This window comes from Impatiens glandulifera, chromosome 8 (assembly GCF_907164915.1).
Source record: "Impatiens glandulifera chromosome 8, dImpGla2.1, whole genome shotgun sequence".
Classification (NCBI taxonomy): Eukaryota; Viridiplantae; Streptophyta; class Magnoliopsida; order Ericales; family Balsaminaceae; genus Impatiens; species Impatiens glandulifera.
The window spans coordinates 14,685,704-14,706,453 of record NC_061869.1 but is presented as its reverse complement, the minus strand read 5'-3'; the positions used below and the strand labels follow the sequence as shown (position 1 = coordinate 14,706,453).

The 20,750-nt window shown below is 32.5% G+C and overlaps 1 protein-coding gene across 1 annotated transcript; it reads right to left on the bottom strand.

Annotated features, from left to right (window-relative positions):
* Positions 1 to 3,888: 3,888 nt before the first annotated feature.
* Positions 3,889 to 6,703, bottom strand: LOC124911861 (V-type proton ATPase subunit E-like). The gene is made up of 6 exons (XM_047452393.1): positions 6,488 to 6,703; positions 5,729 to 5,829; positions 5,485 to 5,641; positions 4,576 to 4,772; positions 4,396 to 4,495; positions 3,889 to 4,132 (listed from the first exon to the last, which is right to left on the bottom strand). Exons 1-6 carry the CDS (start codon positions 6,587 to 6,589, stop codon positions 4,097 to 4,099), a joined length of 693 nt encoding a protein of 230 aa, XP_047308349.1. The 5' UTR covers positions 6,590 to 6,703; the 3' UTR covers positions 3,889 to 4,096.
* Positions 6,704 to 20,750: the final 14,047 nt, after the last annotated feature.

The following is a 20,750-nucleotide window of genomic DNA, read 5'->3' as shown; positions in this document are numbered from 1 at the left end:
AATCTGATTGATGATTTTATCCCTGTATAAAAGCAATAGGTGTTTTTAGTTTCATATATGTGAAAATGAATATTGAGTTAACAGTAAAGGGTTAAGAATAACAGAGTCTCACAATCAATGGTAAGGACCCAACTCCCGTTCAATATGCCCTTCAATACTTTGATAGTGCGACCGCATCCACCATTAGAATCGGTGGATGCTATGACGTGGGTCACATCGTCTCTCCACCTCATTGACACCGTGGCACCACATGTGTTAGCATATTGTTGCATCAAGTGCTATTTAAGAACAATCATAAATATTTCAGTTAAACAGGATGAAAACTTAAACAATATGGAAAAAAAAGGGAGAAATGTCACGAAGAGTACTATCTCTTCACTTGTTAATTGATTTGGGCATAAAATCCAGTCTTTGCCAAAGTTTTGGACGGATGCTGAGGCAGTTGCCTGCACGTGCATGAAAAAAAAAACGGTCTTTGTTAGTATGTACTAGGGTTTCATGGAAATAACATTGATTTACAGTGAAGGTGACATTTTGAGAGTAGGGTTTCCTAAAGATTAAAGAGACAACAACATCACATAACAGAATCTAGTGTAGTAGTTCCATAATCCTAAATATGAAAAGTTACTATTCAGGAATACGTACCATTGTGGAGTCGTGGATTCAGGTTCGGTCGACGGGGAGCCGGTTACGAATCGCCGTGAAAAGGAGGCAGGAAGAGAGAGAGATGAATCGGGCGGAAATGATTATAAAATAATCATATTAGGGGGTATATATATTCATGTAACCGGGGCGAACATGTCTTCTTTCGAAAAGCGACTATTCATTCCATGTAACATGACACAGGGACCAGGGGCGAATAAGTGTTCTCTCGAGAAGCGACTATTCAATCCATTTTACATGGAACATGGTCTAGGCGAACAAATATTCTTTTCCAAAAATAAATTAAAATAAATAAAAAAAGTAATGAATTAATTGAAGCGAATATTATATCGCTGCATGTCATTTTAAATTAATTAAATTAACATTTATTAATAAACGAAAAAAAAAAAATAGCCAAGGAATTGAAGCGAAGATTTGTTCGGTTGCTGCATGTCATCTTCAATTAATTGAAGTAATATTTAATAAACGGAAATATAAAATCCATGCCATTTTGGTCTTTACATAGACGGGTAAGTGTCTTTACATGGTAGGCAAGCGGTCTTCTCATGGGTGGGTATGGGGGTTTTACATGAGGTTATTATTAAAATTAATTTAAGCAAATATATCTTCGCTCATGAGGGTCTCCAGCCAAAAAAAATGAAATAAAAAAAAACAAATAAAATAGCCAAGGAATTGAAGCGAAGATTTGTTCGGTTGCTGCATGTCATCTTCAATTAATTGAATTAATATTTAATAAATGGAAATATAAAATCAATGGCATTTTGGTCTTCACATAGACGGGTAAGTGTCTTTCCATGGCAGGCATGCGGTCTTCTCATGGGTGGATTGGGGGGTTTACATGATGTTTTTATTTAAATTAATTGAAGCAAATATATCTTCGCTCCAGAGTGTCTCGAGGCAAAAAAAATTAAATAACAAAACTAAATAAAATTAATTAAAAAATATATAAATTAATTGAATTAATATGTAATAAACGGAAATATAATTATTAAAATTAATTGAAGCAAATATATCTTCGCTCCTGAGGGTCTCCAAGCCAAAAAAATGAAATAAAAAATTAAATAAAATTCCTAGAAAAAAAATGAATGAATTAATTGAAGCGAATATTATATCGCTGCATGTGTTTTTTAATAAATTAAATTAATATTTAATAAACGTAAATATAAAATCCCTGTCAATTCGGTCTTTACATAGGCGTGTGAGTGTATTTTCATGGAAGGCAGGCGGTCTTCTCATGGGTGGGTATGGGGGGTTTACATGAGGGTCATGGCAACGGGCGTGTAGATCTTCGCTCCCATCGCATCTCACCCTTCCCTCTGACACGGTGCCCGGAGCGAAGATATCTTATCTGTTTATCATCTGAATATTATATTATTTCCTGGCGTTAACAGGCGCTTCCGTTAACGGCGTCTGGTGTGAACCCGGGCCTAAACCCGGATTCCGGATTCTCCCTCCCTCCGTCTCCTGCCCAGATTGATTTATTATTAAAATAATAATGCTGCAATCTGATTGGTCCGCCACAGGGGAACACGGCAATCGGTAGCAGAAGATCTGAACTACCCCACCTCTAGTCTAACAAGGAGGGAATATTCTAATTTCCTTGAAAGTTCTTGATTTTATGAAACTCTAATCATATATAATTTATTAATTCTAATTTAGGTATTATTTTATTTATTTAATTAATTGTAATTATCTGATTAACCTAAAACAATTTTCCTATTCTAATTTCCATATAAAAACATGATAGCTCTTCTTAATTTAAATAAAAATAAAATTATTCTCTGCTTAAATTTTTTTTTGGGAGAAGATGATATAATTAATTAGATGATAATTTTCAAAAAATAACCTAAATAAAGAAATTGTAAAATAATAATAATAATAATATGTATTATTCATTTTTTAAAATTCATAATAAATCACATATAATATATTACAATAAAAAGTATAGAACTCTCTCCTTCCACATTTTATTTATTTCGATAAAAATAACTTATCTTTTAACGTATCTCATAACAGATTTTTTCCGAAAAACCTTTCATCTCGTGACTTTACATTTTCATTTTGGTCAATCAAATATTTGATTCATATTTTTTGATAATTAACATCGTGACCTCACACGTTGATCAATCAAATATTTAATTCATATTTTTTTAACCACTTTCAATTCATATTGGCATAATATCCATCGGCAAATCACATCCCAATCACATTTGGTTAAAGGGTTATACTTGTTTTGTTAGGTTGTAAGTTCGAAACATACATATAACATTTTTAGTTTTTTAACCGTTTTAAGTTTATGGACGGGTCAACCCACAATCCGACCCAAGTATTCATTTACTCTCACATATATATATATATTTAAATTAACCACAACTTTCGACCCGACAATCCAAACACTTTAAAATTAAGCATCATTATATATATATATAATAGAAAAGAAGTATTTTCTCCTTTTTCATTTCAAAAATTTTGTGTTATCATTTATTAAATCAAAAGACAATACATGATAAATAAAACAAAAGATGACCTAGTAAAAACTTCATCATCACTAAAAAATTTGAAAAGTAAGAGGAAGAGCTTTTATCACCTCCAATTTCTTGAACACCACCTTAGTTGTGGCTATTTCCAATCAAATCAAAAGGGATAGTTTATAAAAAAAAAAATTATTTTCAACCCTAGACCATATTCAATATCTGGTATGTTGTAACATTGTGTAAATGGGATAGTTTATAAGTATATTTTTTTCTTTTCAACCCTAGACCATATTCAATGTCTGGTATGTTGTAACATTGTGTAAATGCTCAAGTTTGAAACCAATAAACATTAACAATTTTGCTTCGTTTGTGTGCTATCAACGAATGTCAATCACTTGTTTTATTGATCGATATCAACCACGGCTACAACCAGTTTTTAAGATGCTACAACCAGTTTTTACTATGGGAATCACGATAGACTAAGGTTAAAATTAAAGAATTGTGTTGGGAATCCAAATTTAGATCAAGATTTAAATACAAACTCATTCATTATAAATCCAATTTAATTAGAACCATTTGGAATAGGCTTCTATAATATGGAACCAAATGGATAAATCTAATAAATATATATTAATATTATAGTTGTAAGTTAAAATAAACTATATAAGAAAAATAATAATTCATAACAAAAAAATAAAAAAGAGACATCCATATTTCCAAAAGAAGTTTAACAAATCCATGAAGAGTAGAATGAACCATAAAATTCAGTATATTGCAAATTGAGACAACCAGTGAAGAGTCACTTCTCTGGACAATACCATATTTATTTTCATCACAACACAACTCATGTATATAAGATTGATTTCACACAGAAAAACGAAAAAAATCTAATAGAAGATGATCGAAACTCCACACCTCCAATGCGTTGTTAAGGTCAGAACAATCTCTTATGATCATGATCAAGCCGTGCCTTTTCCTAGGAGGTGTTTGCGGATCTGAAACACCAGTAAAAAGTTCGTCTTCAGTAAAAACGTTGGTGCATGAAAATTGTTATTTTGTTGGAAAATTCATTTGGAAAAGTTTGTTTTATGAATCCCAATACAGATTATGGTCTTATTTTTTTGTTTCATTTGGTATAAAACTCATTATTCAAATTAGTTTTTTTTATCATGATCTAGAATATTTTCAAGATAATTGTGAATTATTGAAAAACATAACAAAGGTATTATATTTTCTGTATCATGATCAAGATATTTACCTCGGGCAGTTTGTTACGGAAAACAACATCTAAACGAGCGTCAAGTGTGTTCTCAAAGACGATCTTTCCATCTTGAGAAGCTAGGACCACTCCTCCCGCACTTTTACACCCAAAAAAAGGAGAAGGTTAGCAATAGATGAAGGCAACTTATTAGATTGACATGAAAGTGATTATATATACCAAGAAGGTTCATGTGAATCTGCAGTTTTCGGAGGTGGAGGGAGATATATACGTTTGTCAACTGTAATAACAGGAACAGCTACATTTTCTTTGTCAGCATACTCTTCCTTTGCTTCATCCAAAACAGAGTCCACCAGATCAGCATCGATCTCTCTACACCGCAACAAAACTGATGGCTCCTTCAACCGCAGTAAACTCTACACAACCACCGAGATAACAAAGATTATGTAAGAGTTCAGGAGCAGCATAGGCTCCTTCAAAAGGATATATGAAAGAAATTACGCTAGTTATGTAGTACTTCACAGAATTTGTCATCTAGATCCGAAAAAGCGTTTCCAAATGGTGTAGTACATTTGAAGGTGATACAATTTCTGGTTAACAACCAAACCTTGTGAAAGGGTGAAACGTGCCAAGTAGGGGTCAAATTCACGACCTTCTGCCCTCTAACAATTGAGCCACACTACATTTGCTTAAGTCATATCATTTATCAAAATGTATCTTGATATGTATTCCAGGTAGCTACACCTTTTATCCAAATGTATCTAGATATTTATTGGCGATTCTCATTAATCAGCCACACCTTTTATTGAAACATATCTAGATATGTATTGGTTATTTATGATCCAAATGCAGGTGACACAATTTTCGTTGTATCCCAATCACTCACACCTTTTATACCTAATGTATATGATATTTATTGGTGGTTTAACATCCCGATGCAGACTTATGAATAGAGGCAAGAACAATGACAAAATACAGGATAAACAGCTTGTTAATGCTAGTGGTAACTCAATAACTGCTTTTCATTGATAAACAAAAAGCAAGCATGCTCACTACCAGTATGTAAAGTTTGCAATCAAAACTAGTTTCAGATTGAAATCATATCAGAATGATATCGATGAAAGAAACCTGAATAATCAAGCCTTTGAGGAGCTCCTTGTAGGCATTATCGTCATTAGCAGTAAGCAAAAGTTCCTTGCTGGCAGAATCTTCCATGGAATTAACCATATCATCTTGTGCCTGAAGAACTTTAATGCGTGTTGCATTCAGCTGCATCGAGTACTCACTGAACGAAAAGAAGATAATTTAAGCCATCACAATCTCAGTTTCAAATAGATAACAGAATCCGAAGCACGAAATAAATTGAACTCACATTTTCTTACGAACTTCCACTTGTTTTGTCTTCTTTTCATACTCTTGACGAACTTTTTTCTTTTCGGCCTCAACTAGTTGCAACTTCTCAATGTTGAATTCCTAACAAGGTATGAAATGGAAGAATTATAAGCAATCCAGATTGCAACAACAGATTATATTAATTTTCCTACTAACTAACTAACCATCAATCACTCTCTTAAATCTGACAAGTTTTGCTTCATAACCAACATTAAATCTATTTGAAAACTAGTAGTTTATCACAATCTCAAGCACAATCAAGATTCTATTGAAAAATAACCAAAGTTAAAACTATTATGATTCATATTATGTTCCTGATCATGATCCAGATTATTTATTCTAGATCAATGTTAGTTTTGGCAAACATAACAATGTAATAACAAATAGGCTCAATAAACAGAGACTAAGCATAAAATTCAGCATAGATGAGGAAAACAAGTTTATCACAATCTCTAGCACAATCAATCACTCTCTTAAATCTGACCAGATAGTAGTTTATCACAATCTCAAGCACAATCAAGATTCTATTGAAAAATCACCAAAGTTAAAACTATTCTAGATCATGATTCATATTATTTTCCGGACCATGACCCAGATTATTTATTCTAGATTACTGTTAGTTTTGACAAACATAACAGAGACTTAGCATACAAATTGATGATTCCACAAGATTTTCAATGAAAAAGTAGAGCTTTTCTACTAAAAATATATAGAAAAAGTGAAGGAGAGAAAAGAAAACCTCCTCAGCAGATAGAGAGATCTCGTTGGATTTCTCTTCGGCTTCTTGGCGAATGAATCTGACCATCTGCTGTATCTGCTTAGAGACATCTACTTCGTTCATCTTCTTCTTCTTCTTCTTCAAAGAAGTAAAGTTCAAGTCTTTATGAGAAGGAAAGAAGGAAGGATCCTTGAGCAATAAGCAATTGCAGGTTAACTTATGTTCTTGTTTGGGATGAAGAAGATTTTGTAGGGCATCATATCATAGAGAGCACGTCGTCACACGATCATCGTGCTGCTTACTAATCATTTTACTTTTAAGTACTTTCTAGAAGACAGCTTCTTCGTTGGTTTCGGAAAATCAAATGTTAGTTTTTTTTTGTTTTTTTTTTACATTCTGTCCTTCTCTTTTCATTTTTCTCTTTTTCACTTTTCTCTATGTGACTTTAGTCATATAAGTAAAAGTTCGATTTGGTTTTGAGTTGATTGATATGTAAAATTTATTATTAAAATAGTGAAATTTTATCTATTTATATAAATTTTGCACCTTAAAATAATTTTAATATTTAAAAACCTAATTTTAGCTTTTATCCTCCTACTCTAAATTTACCCAACCTACCTATCTTCTTGGTCATGGACTTTCCCACCTTCTAATTGCGCGCCAACTCCCACAATTGCAACCTCATTTTATCGTACAAGCATTACTAACATTTTATTTACCTCGAGAGCCTTAGGGTAGGAAAATTCAATTAAGGTGAACAATAAAATTAGGTTTTTAAATAGTATAGACACCAATATTTTGCACCATAATATTTTTAATTTTAAATATATAAATGAAATAATTTGATTTTATTTTACAGATTGAAAATAATTAAATATTAAGACAAACGGGCTTAAACACAATATGACACATAAACCCCAAACCAAACAAATCATTCCACAAATTATGCAAAAGGACAAAAGAAGAGAAATGATAAAAGAGAACTTGATTGTCTGGGATTTGGTTTTGGAGCCTCCTGGAGCACGAGGCAACAAGAGAAAGGAAAGAGAAAGAGGGGACAAGGATAAAAGTAGGAAGATACATTTTTTTTTAGAGAAGAGGAAAAAGAGAAGAAGACGGAAGATAAGACGGGGAAGAGTTCACCGACGATAAAGGTTTTCGATCATTTAGTACCTTAATTTTTTTAGCCTTTTTCTCGCTCACAGATTGAATATAATTGAATGCTAAGTCAAACGGGGCCTAGGCACAATATGCCACCTAGTCCCCAAACCAAACGGGTCCTTCCACAAATTATGCAAAAGGACAAAAGAAAAAAAAGGACAAAAGAGAGCTTGATTGTGGGGGATTTGGTTTTTGGAGCCTCATGGAGCATGAGGCAACAAAAGAAAGGAAAGAGAATGATGGGGCAATGATAAAAGAAGGGAGAGACATTTTTTTCGAGTGGAGAGGAAAAAGAGAAGGAGGCAAAGAGGGGAAAAAGTTCATCGACGACAGAGGTTTTCGATCATTTGATACCTTTATTTTTCAAGCCTTCTTTCTCGCTCACAGGTACTAGCATTTTATTTTATTTCATTACGTTTAGATTTAGGACAATGACATATATGCATACCCTAGAAATATATTGATACAAAAGTGGACACATATTTAGACTTGGATTAACTTTAGACGAATGCCCTAAGATTGGATAAATAAATAATGTGTAAAATAATATGTTTTTTTAAATGGTCAGAAGTTTAAAGTAGAGACTGTAATATGATAGACACGTGAAACATAGCACGGGAGCCCTTTCTCAATTGTAACCAAGCACCGAACCAATAACGAAATCTCTAAATTGCGTTTGACACATAATATTTTTCTTTCTTAATTTCTCAAGTAGTAAATTAGGTAGCGACTATAAAAAATCAAAGCTAGTCTAAATCGACGTTTTTAAATACAATCTAGTCAAGTTTAATATTTTGGTTACTCATTTCACTCGAGACTCGAAACGAATGTGAGTTATGGGGCTCGACCATCGATTAACAAAAATTCATTCTCGGGAAGGGTCGATTTTTGGCGTTACAACTTTTTTAGCGACTCTGCTGGAGAGTAGTCGATGCTTAACTTGAAATAAACTTTTGGTCATTCTTAAGAATAACACATTCAACCTAAAAATCTAAAAAGTAAACAAATTTAAAAATACAAAAATAATAAATAAAGGCAAAAAATGGTTATCACCCAACTTCGCATTTCTACTTTCTACTTTCTACGTGCATTGGTTTTAATCTTGGGCTTATCGCCTTATTGTTTTGAGGTAGTACACGATGTGCGTTGTGCGATGTCATCTGTACACCTATAGTATTATGTGCAAAGATTAGCCAATGAGGAATGATGATATGTTCCAAATTTGAGCGGTGATGCGAGATGATGAACCTAGGTACACGAGATCGATCCTTCTCCCCGCTGATGCATCGTGGTGATGAGGAAAAATTCCCAATTGAACTGATGCTTCCTTTTGTCGGCAATTTGTTATGCTCTCCGACCAAAGTGAGTGGACTCTCTCTTATGATTTCTCCATAGAAATAAAATTTCGGTTACAATTACCAAGACCTAGTCGTTCGTCGTTCACAAACGGTCAAGCAATGTCGAAAGCCTTTATGTGCCTACTATACTTATATAAATACGTTAATACATTATAGTTGAGATAAACACCCACAAGTACATTATGGTTTTTGAAAATATTTTTTTTATTGTCTTTGTTGTTTGTTTAAAGGTAGGTCTATAATCGATGCCATGAATCTAGCCATTCAGACCGCTCATCACAAGTATTGTGGGCTTCACCACGAGATTTTCAAGTTAAGCGAGATAACACCCTTTAAGGAAGTGACTTAGTCATAAAGCTCACAACCAACCATAAGTCACAGGTCTATTACTCTTCAGAGTAGAACAACACGAAGACGGCGACAGTCTCGACAAGAAAAAGATTTGACCTTTGTGGAAAAGTTTCTATAAGAAGAATTTCAAAGCAAACGAAGAAGACGAGGAGTTCGAAGAAGACTCAATTTTATTTTTCTTTCCATTGGACGTAAATTTTTTCTTATACTTTGCAAAGCATTGTGTGCATTGTAATGCGAGGACGAGGGTTAATTCTTACAACAATTTATTTTGTTACTACTAACCCCCACTTTCAAATACATTCATTTAAAATAAAAATGACGAGTTGGAAAATGTGCGTCTATTTCCCTTAGGTATGCATAAATGATGACATGGGTCGTCATATGATTGATGTTACTTCTTTTCTTAACCATCTTTCGAGATCTATAGGTTGTTCATTACAAACCAAAAACGATATTTATTGATTGAAAGCATCACAAAACTAAATAGTTGACTAGGCTTCACATGCACAACATTTGCATTGCACATAGACATTGAAGGGTCATCATTCCATATGACATATTCATGACATTTTAACTTTCCTTGCTTCGAGACAAGGATGATCATGTCATCTGGACGAAGACATCTCTCGATCTACACAACGATCATGAGAAACACAAAAACAATAATGAAAATCGTTTACCCAAAGTCCTATACATTGGTATGCTCTACATGACAGACGTAAGCTCATTTTATTCTTTTGAAGAATCTTTAAATTCATTCAAATAAAAGGAGTAACTAGAAAAGCTAACTATATGACAATGGAGCAATACATTATGGATATACAAGAACGCGAAAAATGCTAACTCGATATAAAAATTGAGAGATAGTGCACTCCATTGATGGGAAGCCTATTATAGTTTGATGGAGTTATGGCATGCTACCATATGTATAAACAATGACATCTCAAAACAACTCAAGTATGCGAAGATGTTAAGGAAAATACGTGATTTAGGATGATCACGCTTATTCATCAACCTTTAATACATAACATGATTTTTTTTATCATAACCCATAACTCTAGAACCTTAAAGTTCAGATGAAGATCAAATACAAGAACGAGAATAGACATCACTCTTTAATGCTTTATACAATGGTACACTCAATAGACTTGAAACGACCTCGTTAAAACCTTTTGAATAATCTTTGATTCCATTCAAACAAAAGGGTAACTAGAACCGTCAACCTTGTAAATGAAACAATGCATTATGAATAAACAAGCATTCGAGAAATGCTAACTCTATATTAAAAACCCGAGAGATGATGCACTCCATCAATATGAGGCCTATTATAGCTTGAAGAGACCTTAATGAGTTATTCATACGACATCCCAAAGTGACTTGTGAATTTGACGAGGCTAGACGTGGACATGAAGTCATTAATACTTGTGCTCATTCATTGGTCTCCGAATTAAGACATGATTTCTTGATCATAAACAACGACTTTAGTTCCCAAGATCGTAACTATGGCTCAGATTCTAGAACAATTATTGTGGAAGAAGAATCTCAACATCTACTCGGGATAGTGAGTTAAACATTCAAGTTAAATCATAGAAGGCGATGAAGCATCTCCCGAAAAAACCTAAGCAAAAAATTAGGATATGAACTCTTAATCATAAACAATGACTCTAGGTCCTAGGACCGCGACTAAAGCTCAGACTCTAGAACGACTCTTGTGGAAGAATCTCAACATCTACTCGAGCTAGTGAGTCAAACATTCAAGATAAAATTACAAAAGACAATGAAGGATCTCCCGGAAAACCTAAGCGCAAGATACCTTCCCATACTTGATTGATGACACACTTGAGGTCTAAAAATATCATGAATGAAGAATTTGGAGACCATTAACCCTTCCTTCGTAGGATTGCATTTGCATATACATGCATTAACATCATTTGCATTGAAAATATGTGCAACAAACATAAAAAAATTATAACAACATCAACAAAATGAAACTTAGTTTTACATTAAGGGCACTAAAAAAGATGATGAATGAAAAACATCTAAAAAAGAAAAAAGAAAAGAAAATCATTAAAATAATAAATGACAATAAAACTGTAGTTTTCATGCTAAATGATTTTCTAATAAAATAAAATCATTGTTCATACACTATAACATCTTCAAAATAAAAACAAATAAAAAATAAAAACACGAACAAAATAAAAATAAATTAATGACCACGAACTACACTAATGACCTAATTCTTTGTCAAAAGATACGTAGACAACCTATTCACTAGGCCCAGTCATAATCGTCATGTATCTTTGTAAAAAAACAAATAAGACAATATTCCTAATTTCAAAAAAAAATCCCTAGGTCAAAACTTAGGGCATTTTTCAGAAAACACGAATAAAATGTCTTATCCCAAAAAATAAAAAATAATTCGATGTAAGACGTTTATCCACAATAACGCATTCTAAGTCATCCAAAAAAAGATGTAATGTAAGACGCCTAACACCGATAGCGCGTTCTAAATCATTCAAACAAAAAAAGACAAAGAAAGAAAAAGAAGATATCCTCGATAATACGTTGTAAGCCATCTTAAAATGAAAAAATAATGGTCATGAAAATTAAGTCGTTTACCTCAAGTAGCGCATTATAAACCATTCAAAATAAAAAATAAACATAGTTCACACTAGGGCATTCTAAAAATAAAAAACGAACAAAAAAAGAGAATAAAACATTAATTCACATTAAGGGCATTCCAAAAAATAAAAAAACGAAAAAATAAAATAAAACCCTAGTTCATACTAGGGGCATTTCCAAAAATAAAATTAACGCTTTTACACCATTTGAACTACATTTCGACCTGATTCCTCTCGTAAGAGGATATGTAGACAACCTTGTCTCGAGGCCCGGTTGTAACCATTTGTTTTTCAAAAAACAATATGAGGAAAGGTCGCCAAGATCCCTCTCTCAAAAAAAGAAAGACAAGAAGAAAATGGATATTAGAAAATAAGTCCGAGTCGAGATGAGATGAGAGTGTCCCTTCAAAGATCGTTTCAAAAAGAACTCGATAATTCCCTAGACGGTTCGAGCAAAGGATATTTGACAGCATTAGTTTGTGTACTCGCGACTAATCCTAAAAAAAAGAAAAACTCGTGGAAAAAATCAAAACCAAAGATCAAACCACGTTAATAAAGAAAATTGTTACACTTCTTAAAAAAGAAAAGAAAAAACATTTCAAAAATGGGAGTTTACTCGAGCTTGAGAAAAATTATAATAATAATAAATAGTCATCAAGGGTGAGACATTGAAATCAACACTACATGTTTATCTAGACTTTTGTCTTTATTGTCAAAAGGAAAGAATGCGAGTGTACCGATACTTTCATATATACCAATGCTACTAAAAAAAGAAAAAAAGAACTTTTCTCATTGTTGAGATTTTGAAATAAATACATAGTGCTCATCCAAACTCTCGTCTTGATTTATAAAAGCAATAGCATGTGTATCGATTCTATTAGATATACCAGGTCGCCACAAAACAAAACAAAAAATATATAATAATACTCAAAGTGGATGAGACATTGAAATCACCACACAATGTAATTCAGGCTCACGTCTTAATGTGCCTCAAAAGCAACACGAGTTTACTGATTATGTCAAACAGTATTCTGAGTACAATAAGAGTTTTCTCAAGCCGAGAATGACGAACAATCTCTCCAATAAAAATTATTTAATAAAGGAAGTGAGACGAATTTTCAAAGCACGCGGCGTAAAGATGAAAGATTGATTTAAGACGTTAGAAATGATGCTTGAGAAATAAAATTCCCTTTCATAAAATATATATATTTCAAATAATTGCGAGAAAACAGATTTGAGTTCATTTTTTATGACCTTCGCGTCGAACGAAAATATAAGGAAAATTGACCTCTTTTGAGACGGTCCATAAGTGACACTAGAAGATAGATTCCGAACATATTTTGATCAGGAGTTTGTTCTAAAAACGAGAAAGAGGTCAAAACACGCTTTAACTTGCAATGAAAAAAAGTGGAAAAAAATCATAGACAAGTTCTAGGGGAATTTTCCACAAGAAAAAAAAAGTGAAAAAAACCTAGACAAGTATTAAGAGAATTTTCCAAAAAAATAAAAATAAAAATAAACCCTCAAGTCATGCACAAGTGGCATTTTCCAAAATAAATGAAGCGTCAAAGTCTTTAAAATGAAAAAAAAAACGAAATACTACACTAGGAGAAATTTCCAAAAAAAAAAACAAACAAAAAAAAAAGAGAAAAAAACCCAGTCATGCACTAAGGGAATTTTCTAAATAAATGAAGCATTGAAGTCTTCAAACAAAAAGAGAAACCCGAAATCATGAAAAAAATGTTTTCTTAAAAAAAAGTGGTCACGATCCAAAATGAATAAATAAATTCCGAAACAAAATGATAAAACAATATGAGACAATCTCCTTAGGATTATACCATTCGAGTTCCATATTTCTAGGCTTTTGTGAGATTTATACACAAAACAAACATCGAAATATGTCTTTGCACAAAAGCGCCCCATCGAGGAATTAAGTAGTTGCAATGATTAAGTAGTAAATCGCTCATTGTGCAAATGACGCAACCCAAACCACCCTTGTATGATCAGGCGCCTGGCTCCCCGAACTACGCAATCACAAGACCGGTAAAACTATTTAGACGTTAATCTACTAAGCTAACGCAAACCTCTGGCTATCTCACAAATTTTGTCACGTAACTCGGTCTAATTAGACACGTACACTCGGACTAATTAGATACGCACTCGAGACTAGGACCGTGAGGTTAATTTGATGCGGCCGCCCACCTGAGGAAGGGCACCAACTTTATGGTTATCTAAGTAGCTGGTCTACGAACTATTGTGGCGTACAATTAATATATTTGGTTTTCCACTCGATTCGAACCCCCTTGACTATTTCACGTAGTTTATTTATGGACTAGATTAGTGTGAAATTAATGTATGTGTAAGACGTTCACCCGCACAAGGACGAAAAACTCTTCGGTTATCTCGCATAGCTAGTCTCCAGACCATAAAAGTTTGAGATCAATACAATGTGTTCATCAATCCACAGAATAATGAAAATCTTTTGGCTATCTCACATAGTTATTCTTTAGACAATACTAGCTTGAGATTAATACACCGTTTTCATTAGTCCGAAAGATGACGCAAAAGATCGTGCATCATTTTTTTAATGTTTCGACATCCATGCCCGGACGAGATACTTACGTCACCTTCGACACCTTGGCCAAAGTTGAAAGTAAATCCTACCACATTTCTTAGATGAAACAAGGCGTACATCTTTTAAGATTCAAACCGTCTGACAAGACAACCAAAGAGCACTAGAATTAGGGTATCATCGATCATGTGATCTCTAAATTTTATCAATTAATCATTTTAAATGCTTTTCTAAATAAATAAATAAAAAAGATTTTATGTGAGATTATAAACTAAGTCAAATAGGGCCTATGAACAGTATGCCACCTAGACCCCAAACCGAATAAGTCCTTCCACAAATTATTCAAAAGAATAAAAGAAGAGAAATGACAAAAAAGAGCTTGGTTGTGGGGGATTTGGTTTTGGAGCCTCGTGGACAAGTTAAAGGAAAGAGAAAGAGGGAGCAATAATAAGAGAAGGGAGAGACATTTTTTTGGAGGTAAGAGAAAAAGAGAAAGAAGAAGGAGGAGGAGGAGGAAAAGAAGGGGGAGAAGCTCACCAACGATAGAGGTTTTCGATTATTTGGTATCTTTATTTTTCAAGTCTTCTTTCTTGCTCACAAATTGAAAATAATTGAATGTTAAGTCAAACGAGGCCTAAGCACAGTATTCAACCTAGACCCCAAACCAAACAAATCATTCCACAAATTATGTAAAAGGACAAAAAGAGAAATGACAAAATAAAGATTGAATGTGGGGGATTTGGGTTTGGAGACTCGTGGAGCACGAGGCAACAAGAGAAAGGAAAGAGAAAGGAAAGAGAAAGAGGGGCAATGATAAAAGAATGGAGAGACATTTTTTTGGAGGGGAGAGGAAAAAGAGAAGAAGGAGAAAAGAAGGGAGAGGAGCTCACCGACGATAGAGGTTTTCGATCATTTGGTACCTTTATTTTTTAAGTCTTCTTTCTCGCTCACATGTACTAGCATTTTATTTTATTTCATTACGTTTTAGATTTATGACCATGACATAGACTAATGCCCTAAGAACAGAATGATGCAAAACTAGACATATGTTTATGTTTGGATTACCTTTAGATGCATAACCTATGATTGGATAAATAAATAAGGTGTAAAATATTTTTTTCAATAGACAGAAGTTTAAAGTAGAGACTGTAGTATGATAGGCATGTGAGACATAGCGCGGAGCCCTTTCTCACGTGTAACCAAACATTGAACCAATGACGAAATCTTTAAAATGTGTGAACACGCAAAATATTTTTCTTTCTAAATTTCTCAAGTAGTAAGTAGGTGGCGACTCTAAAAAATCAAAGCTAGTCTAAATCGACGTTTTTAAATACACTCTAGTCAAGCCTATAATTTTGATTCCTCGTCTCACTCGAAACTCAAGTGGAATGTGAGTTATGGGGCTCGATCATTGAGTAACAAAAATCCTTTATCGGGAAGGGTCAATTTTTGTGTTACAAATAGATATAATTTCACTACTTTAGTAATAAATTTGACATATCAAACTAACTTTATAAATATTTTATTTATTTCTTAAAATGAATTAGACGTTAAATTAGAGTTTATTATAAGAAATGAAGAATGAAAATAAAATAAAAGGTAACCATTTTATCTATTTTTTTGAAAATTTTATTTTTTTTTCCATTTTGATATTCAAATTCATTCATCTTTCATTTAGTTTTTATGGGTGATCATTATTCACTTTATAGTTGATTTTTAATATTATGAAAAGAAAAATGAAACAGTTATAGCTAGATAATCTATAAGATTTTCAATCTTATTGTATTAATGTGAAGTAATTACTTATTTATAGTCAGTATTTATTCTTATAATTATTTAATTTATTCTTATATTTTTTGTAATGATAGTGATGGCTAGGTGTTTGTTAAAATTGGATTTTGGATTTATAGAAGCATAGTGGAAAGACATTAGCATGCCGATTGATTTAGAAAATAAATAAAAGAGTGACTAAAATGAAAATTTTGAAATTATACAGATAAATGCAAAATAATTATTATTTTTTCTAGTTATAAAAATTATATATACTATGTTGATTCTCGTGCGATGCATATTAGAATTATGTTAATTACTTATTATATGTAAGTTGGGAATGCCCAACTATATTGAGTTTGTAATTAGTTGATTAGTATGTTAAATAACTTTATAGTTAAATTGTTTTCTTTGTAAGAGTTTAAGGACTATTTTAACATTTGTTAATAATATACAAAAGGGGTAGATGGCACCCTAGGAGCCATTACTTTTTTCTCAAACGGCTTCTCAAATCTCTAAACCTAAGATTCAGAATCTTGTAGATTTCTTATGGTATCAGAGCAAGATCTTCAAGAACAAGGAGAATCAGAAGATATTGAGACAACATCTTCTTCTTCAGGTACTAATTCTTCTTCGACAAGTATTTCGAGTAAAGAGGAGATTCAAGAAACTGTCATAATGATGGGAAAGAAAAAATGTTACAAAGAAAACAATTTAACTATAAAGTTATTTAACATACTAATCAACTAATTACAGTGACTATTCATAACTTAGATAATTCAGGAGGGATATCTGCACCACAATCTTCAACGGTTCAAACTATATAGGTTGGAGTAGTGGAATCCGACTAGCCCTTGAAGCAAAATCGAAATTAGGGCTTATTGATGGATCATGTATTGCTCCAACTGAACCAGAAGAGTTTGATAAGTGGAGGAAGGTCGACTGCTTGGTCCTCTCATGGATCCTTAATACAGTTACTGATGAAATTACTCTTCTACTACAACTGCATTAGATCTTTGGAATGATATTCAAGAAAGATATCAAGAGAATAATGGTCCTCAACCTTTTCAAATTCAAAAGGGGATTAGTAATCTGCGTCAAGGACCATTAAGATTAGAGAAATATTTCTCTAAAATCAAGAAACTATGGGATGAACTTCTAGTATTGGAACCTCTTCCATCTTGTGATTGTGAACCAAGAAGTACTTGCTGTTGCAAAATGACAAAATAGTCACATCAAACAAGTTGACACAGTTCTTGATGGGTCTGAATGAGTATTATGACAATGCTAGACAACAGATTCTTCTGATGGATCCAAAACCTAGCATTAACAAAGTATATGCTACGTTTCTAAGTATTGAGAGACAAAGAGAAGTTCAATCATTAATGATTGATCAAAATGAGAATTTCGCTATACTTTTGAAGGATAACATAGAGCAACAAAGAGGACAGAAAACTGGAAAATTCAATAGAGGAAAAGGAGGAAGACAATCTATGGGAAGAGGTAACAACAAAGGAAGTTCTTCTAGAGATATGTACTGTACTTATTGTAGAACTGAAGGACACAATCAAGATGGTTATTTTAAGTTGAATGGGTATCCAGATTGGTGGAAGGGAAATAGAGATCAAAAGGTAAAAAATATGGCTAATATGGCAGACACTCCCTTCTCCAATTATGAAAAACAACCAGAATCCTTTGAAAAATCATCTATCAAAATCAGCAAAGTTGAAATTTCTATTGTCTTCAAAGAAATGATGAAATATCTTCTTGTAAAAGGAAAAGGTAAAGAACATTACTAAGAAGGTACACAAATTTCTCCTAATAAAACTTCTAATTTTAATGGTTCTTGTAGTCTTAATGTTCATAGTATTTTTAAAAATGAACCTATTTGGATTATTGACAGTGGAGCTAGTTGTCATATATGCTCAAATGTGAATAGAATGATTGAAATTAGGAATGTTGCTAATATACTTTTATTTTTACCTGATGGAACAACCAAACATGTGAATCAAATAAGAAATGTAATACTTTATGATAAATTGAATTTCTTGATGTTATGCATGTTCCAGACTTTAAATACAACCTAATTTCAGTATCTAAACTTGCTAAGACAAATCATATTAGATGTCAATTTTCGCCTACTAGTTGTATATTGCAGGATCTTAAGGACAACAGCACCATAGGAACTGGAGAACTATCTCAAAACTTGTACTTGTTTGAAAATGTAGGATCTAAATCCGGGTTAGAAAATACTTTACTAAATAGTTGTACTAATTTCAAATTACTGCATAGGAGACTTGGACACCTTTCTGATATAGCATTAAAGCATGTCTTTTCTTTTAATAAAGATGATATTGTTCATTGTGATGCTTGTCATGTCTCTAAATTGAAACGATTGCCTTTTAGTAGTAGTATTTCTAAAATCACACACTGTTTTGAAATTGTTCATATGGATGTTTGGGGTCCATACAAAGAAAATTCACTTATAAGTTGTCCTTTTATGTTAACCATTGTTGATGATTATAGTAGATTCACATGGACTTACATGATTAAATGCAAAAATCTTGTTATCCAAACATTCATTGAATTCTATTCAATGATCAAAACTCAATTCAATTTGGTTGTCAAAATTATTAGGACAGATAATGGTAGTGAGTTTGTTAATAACGAATGTCAATCTTTTTTAAAGAAAAATGAGATTTTACATCAAAAATTGTGTGTCTACACACCCCAACAAAATGGGGTGATAGAAAGAAAATACCAACATCTTCTTCAAGTAGCTCGGTCATGCATGTTTCAGGCCAAAATGCCTAAAATATTTTGGCCATTTTCAATATTAATGGCAACCCATGTTATTAACAGAATTCTTTCCAAAATTTTAGAATGGAATAGTCTATATCACATTCTTTATAAACAAAACTAGATTATTCTAATTTGAGAGTTTTTGGATGTTTATGTTATATCAAAAAATAATTTTCCAAATAAAACAAAGTTTAAACCAAGGGGGTCAAAGTGTGTCTTCTTAGATTATCCTTCAAGACAAAAAGGATTCAGAGTTTTTGATTTAAAACAAGAAACTATTATTGTCTCAAGAGATGTTGTTTTTCATGAAAATATTTTCCCTTCTCACAAATCTAAAGTTAAAGAAAAAATTCTTTTAAACATGATGTTGGTACTAACCAAACTGTTTTTGATTTGTATGATTCTGAAGCTGATTCTGATAATGATACTTACACAGATAACACTTTAGAAAAGTCACAAACAGAAAATTAAAATAGTTTTGAAACCCAAAGTGAAAACACTCATTTTCAAGAACAATCTGAAAATTCTCAAACTTCTTTTTCACAAGATGAAACTTCTTTTTCCCAAGATGAACATATAAAAGTGGGAAGACAAAGAAAACCACCAGCATGGTGTAATGACTATGTGATGAGTTCAAATATTGATTCATCTACAAAAAAATAAAAAAACATATACTCCTAATACTTTTCCTTACACATTGAAATGCCAAAAAGAAAATTATCTAGAATTTTTAGGTAATATTTCTACTATTAAAGAGCCTCAAACATACATAGAGGCTTCAAAACTTAATCATTGACAGCAAGCCATGAAAGAGGAGTTAACTGCTCTTCAAGAAAAATAAAACTTGGATTTTAACTTCTCTTCCAAAGGGAAAAAAGTCAATTGGATGCAGGTGGGTATTCAAAACTAAACTGGAACCAGATGGGTCAGTAGCAAAATATAAAGCTCGATTGGTGGCAAAAGGATACAACCAAAAGAATGGAGTTGACTTTCACGAGAGTTTCTCTCCGGTAGCCAAAACGGTAACTATTCAGTTATTTCTTGCTTTAACTGTTGCTAACAAATGGTTCTTACAACAATTTGATGTAAATAACGCATTTCTCCACGGTAATCTTAACGAGGATGTTTATATGATTTCTCCAGAAGGTTATACTAAAACTAAAACAGGTCAAGTATGTAAGCTTAAAAAGAGTCTTTATGGTTTAAAACAAGCATCTAGACAATGGAATTTAGAATTTACAAATTGTCTTACAAATTATGGTTTCTTACAATCTATTCATGGTAATTGCTTGTTTACAATGAAAACCAATGATTTCTTTTTAGTTTTATTAGTTTATGTTGACGATATTCTAATTGCAGGAGACAATTTATATCAAATTAATTGTGTGAAACATTTACTTGACAAAATGTTCACAATTAAAGACCTAGGAAATGCTAAGTATTTCTTATGATTAGAAATATATCGTACTGATGCTGGAATATATGTTAATCAACGAAAATATATTTTAGATATTCTTGCTGACACAGGATTAACAGGTTGTAAACCTGCTGTAATTCCTATGACAAAGGGGATTAAATTGAATGAAAAAATAGTACTGTGATATCTGAACCCGAGAGGTTCAGACGGTTTATTGTGCGTTTGATTT

What these genes read in the sequence shown, in the direction of transcription:
- LOC124911861 (XM_047452393.1), bottom strand. Translation starts at nt 6,589, where the DNA reads ATGAACGAAGTAGATGTCTCTAAGCAGATACAGCAGATGGTCAGATTC. An exon ending in TCTCTCTATCTGCTGAGGAG is followed by an intron (nt 5,830 to 6,487) that starts GTTTTCTTTTCT and finishes ATACCTTGTTAG; the next exon opens with GAATTCAACATTGAGAAGTT. An exon ending in GTGGAAGTTCGTAAGAAAAT is followed by an intron (nt 5,642 to 5,728) that starts GTGAGTTCAATT and finishes CTTTTCGTTCAG; the next exon opens with TGAGTACTCGATGCAGCTGA.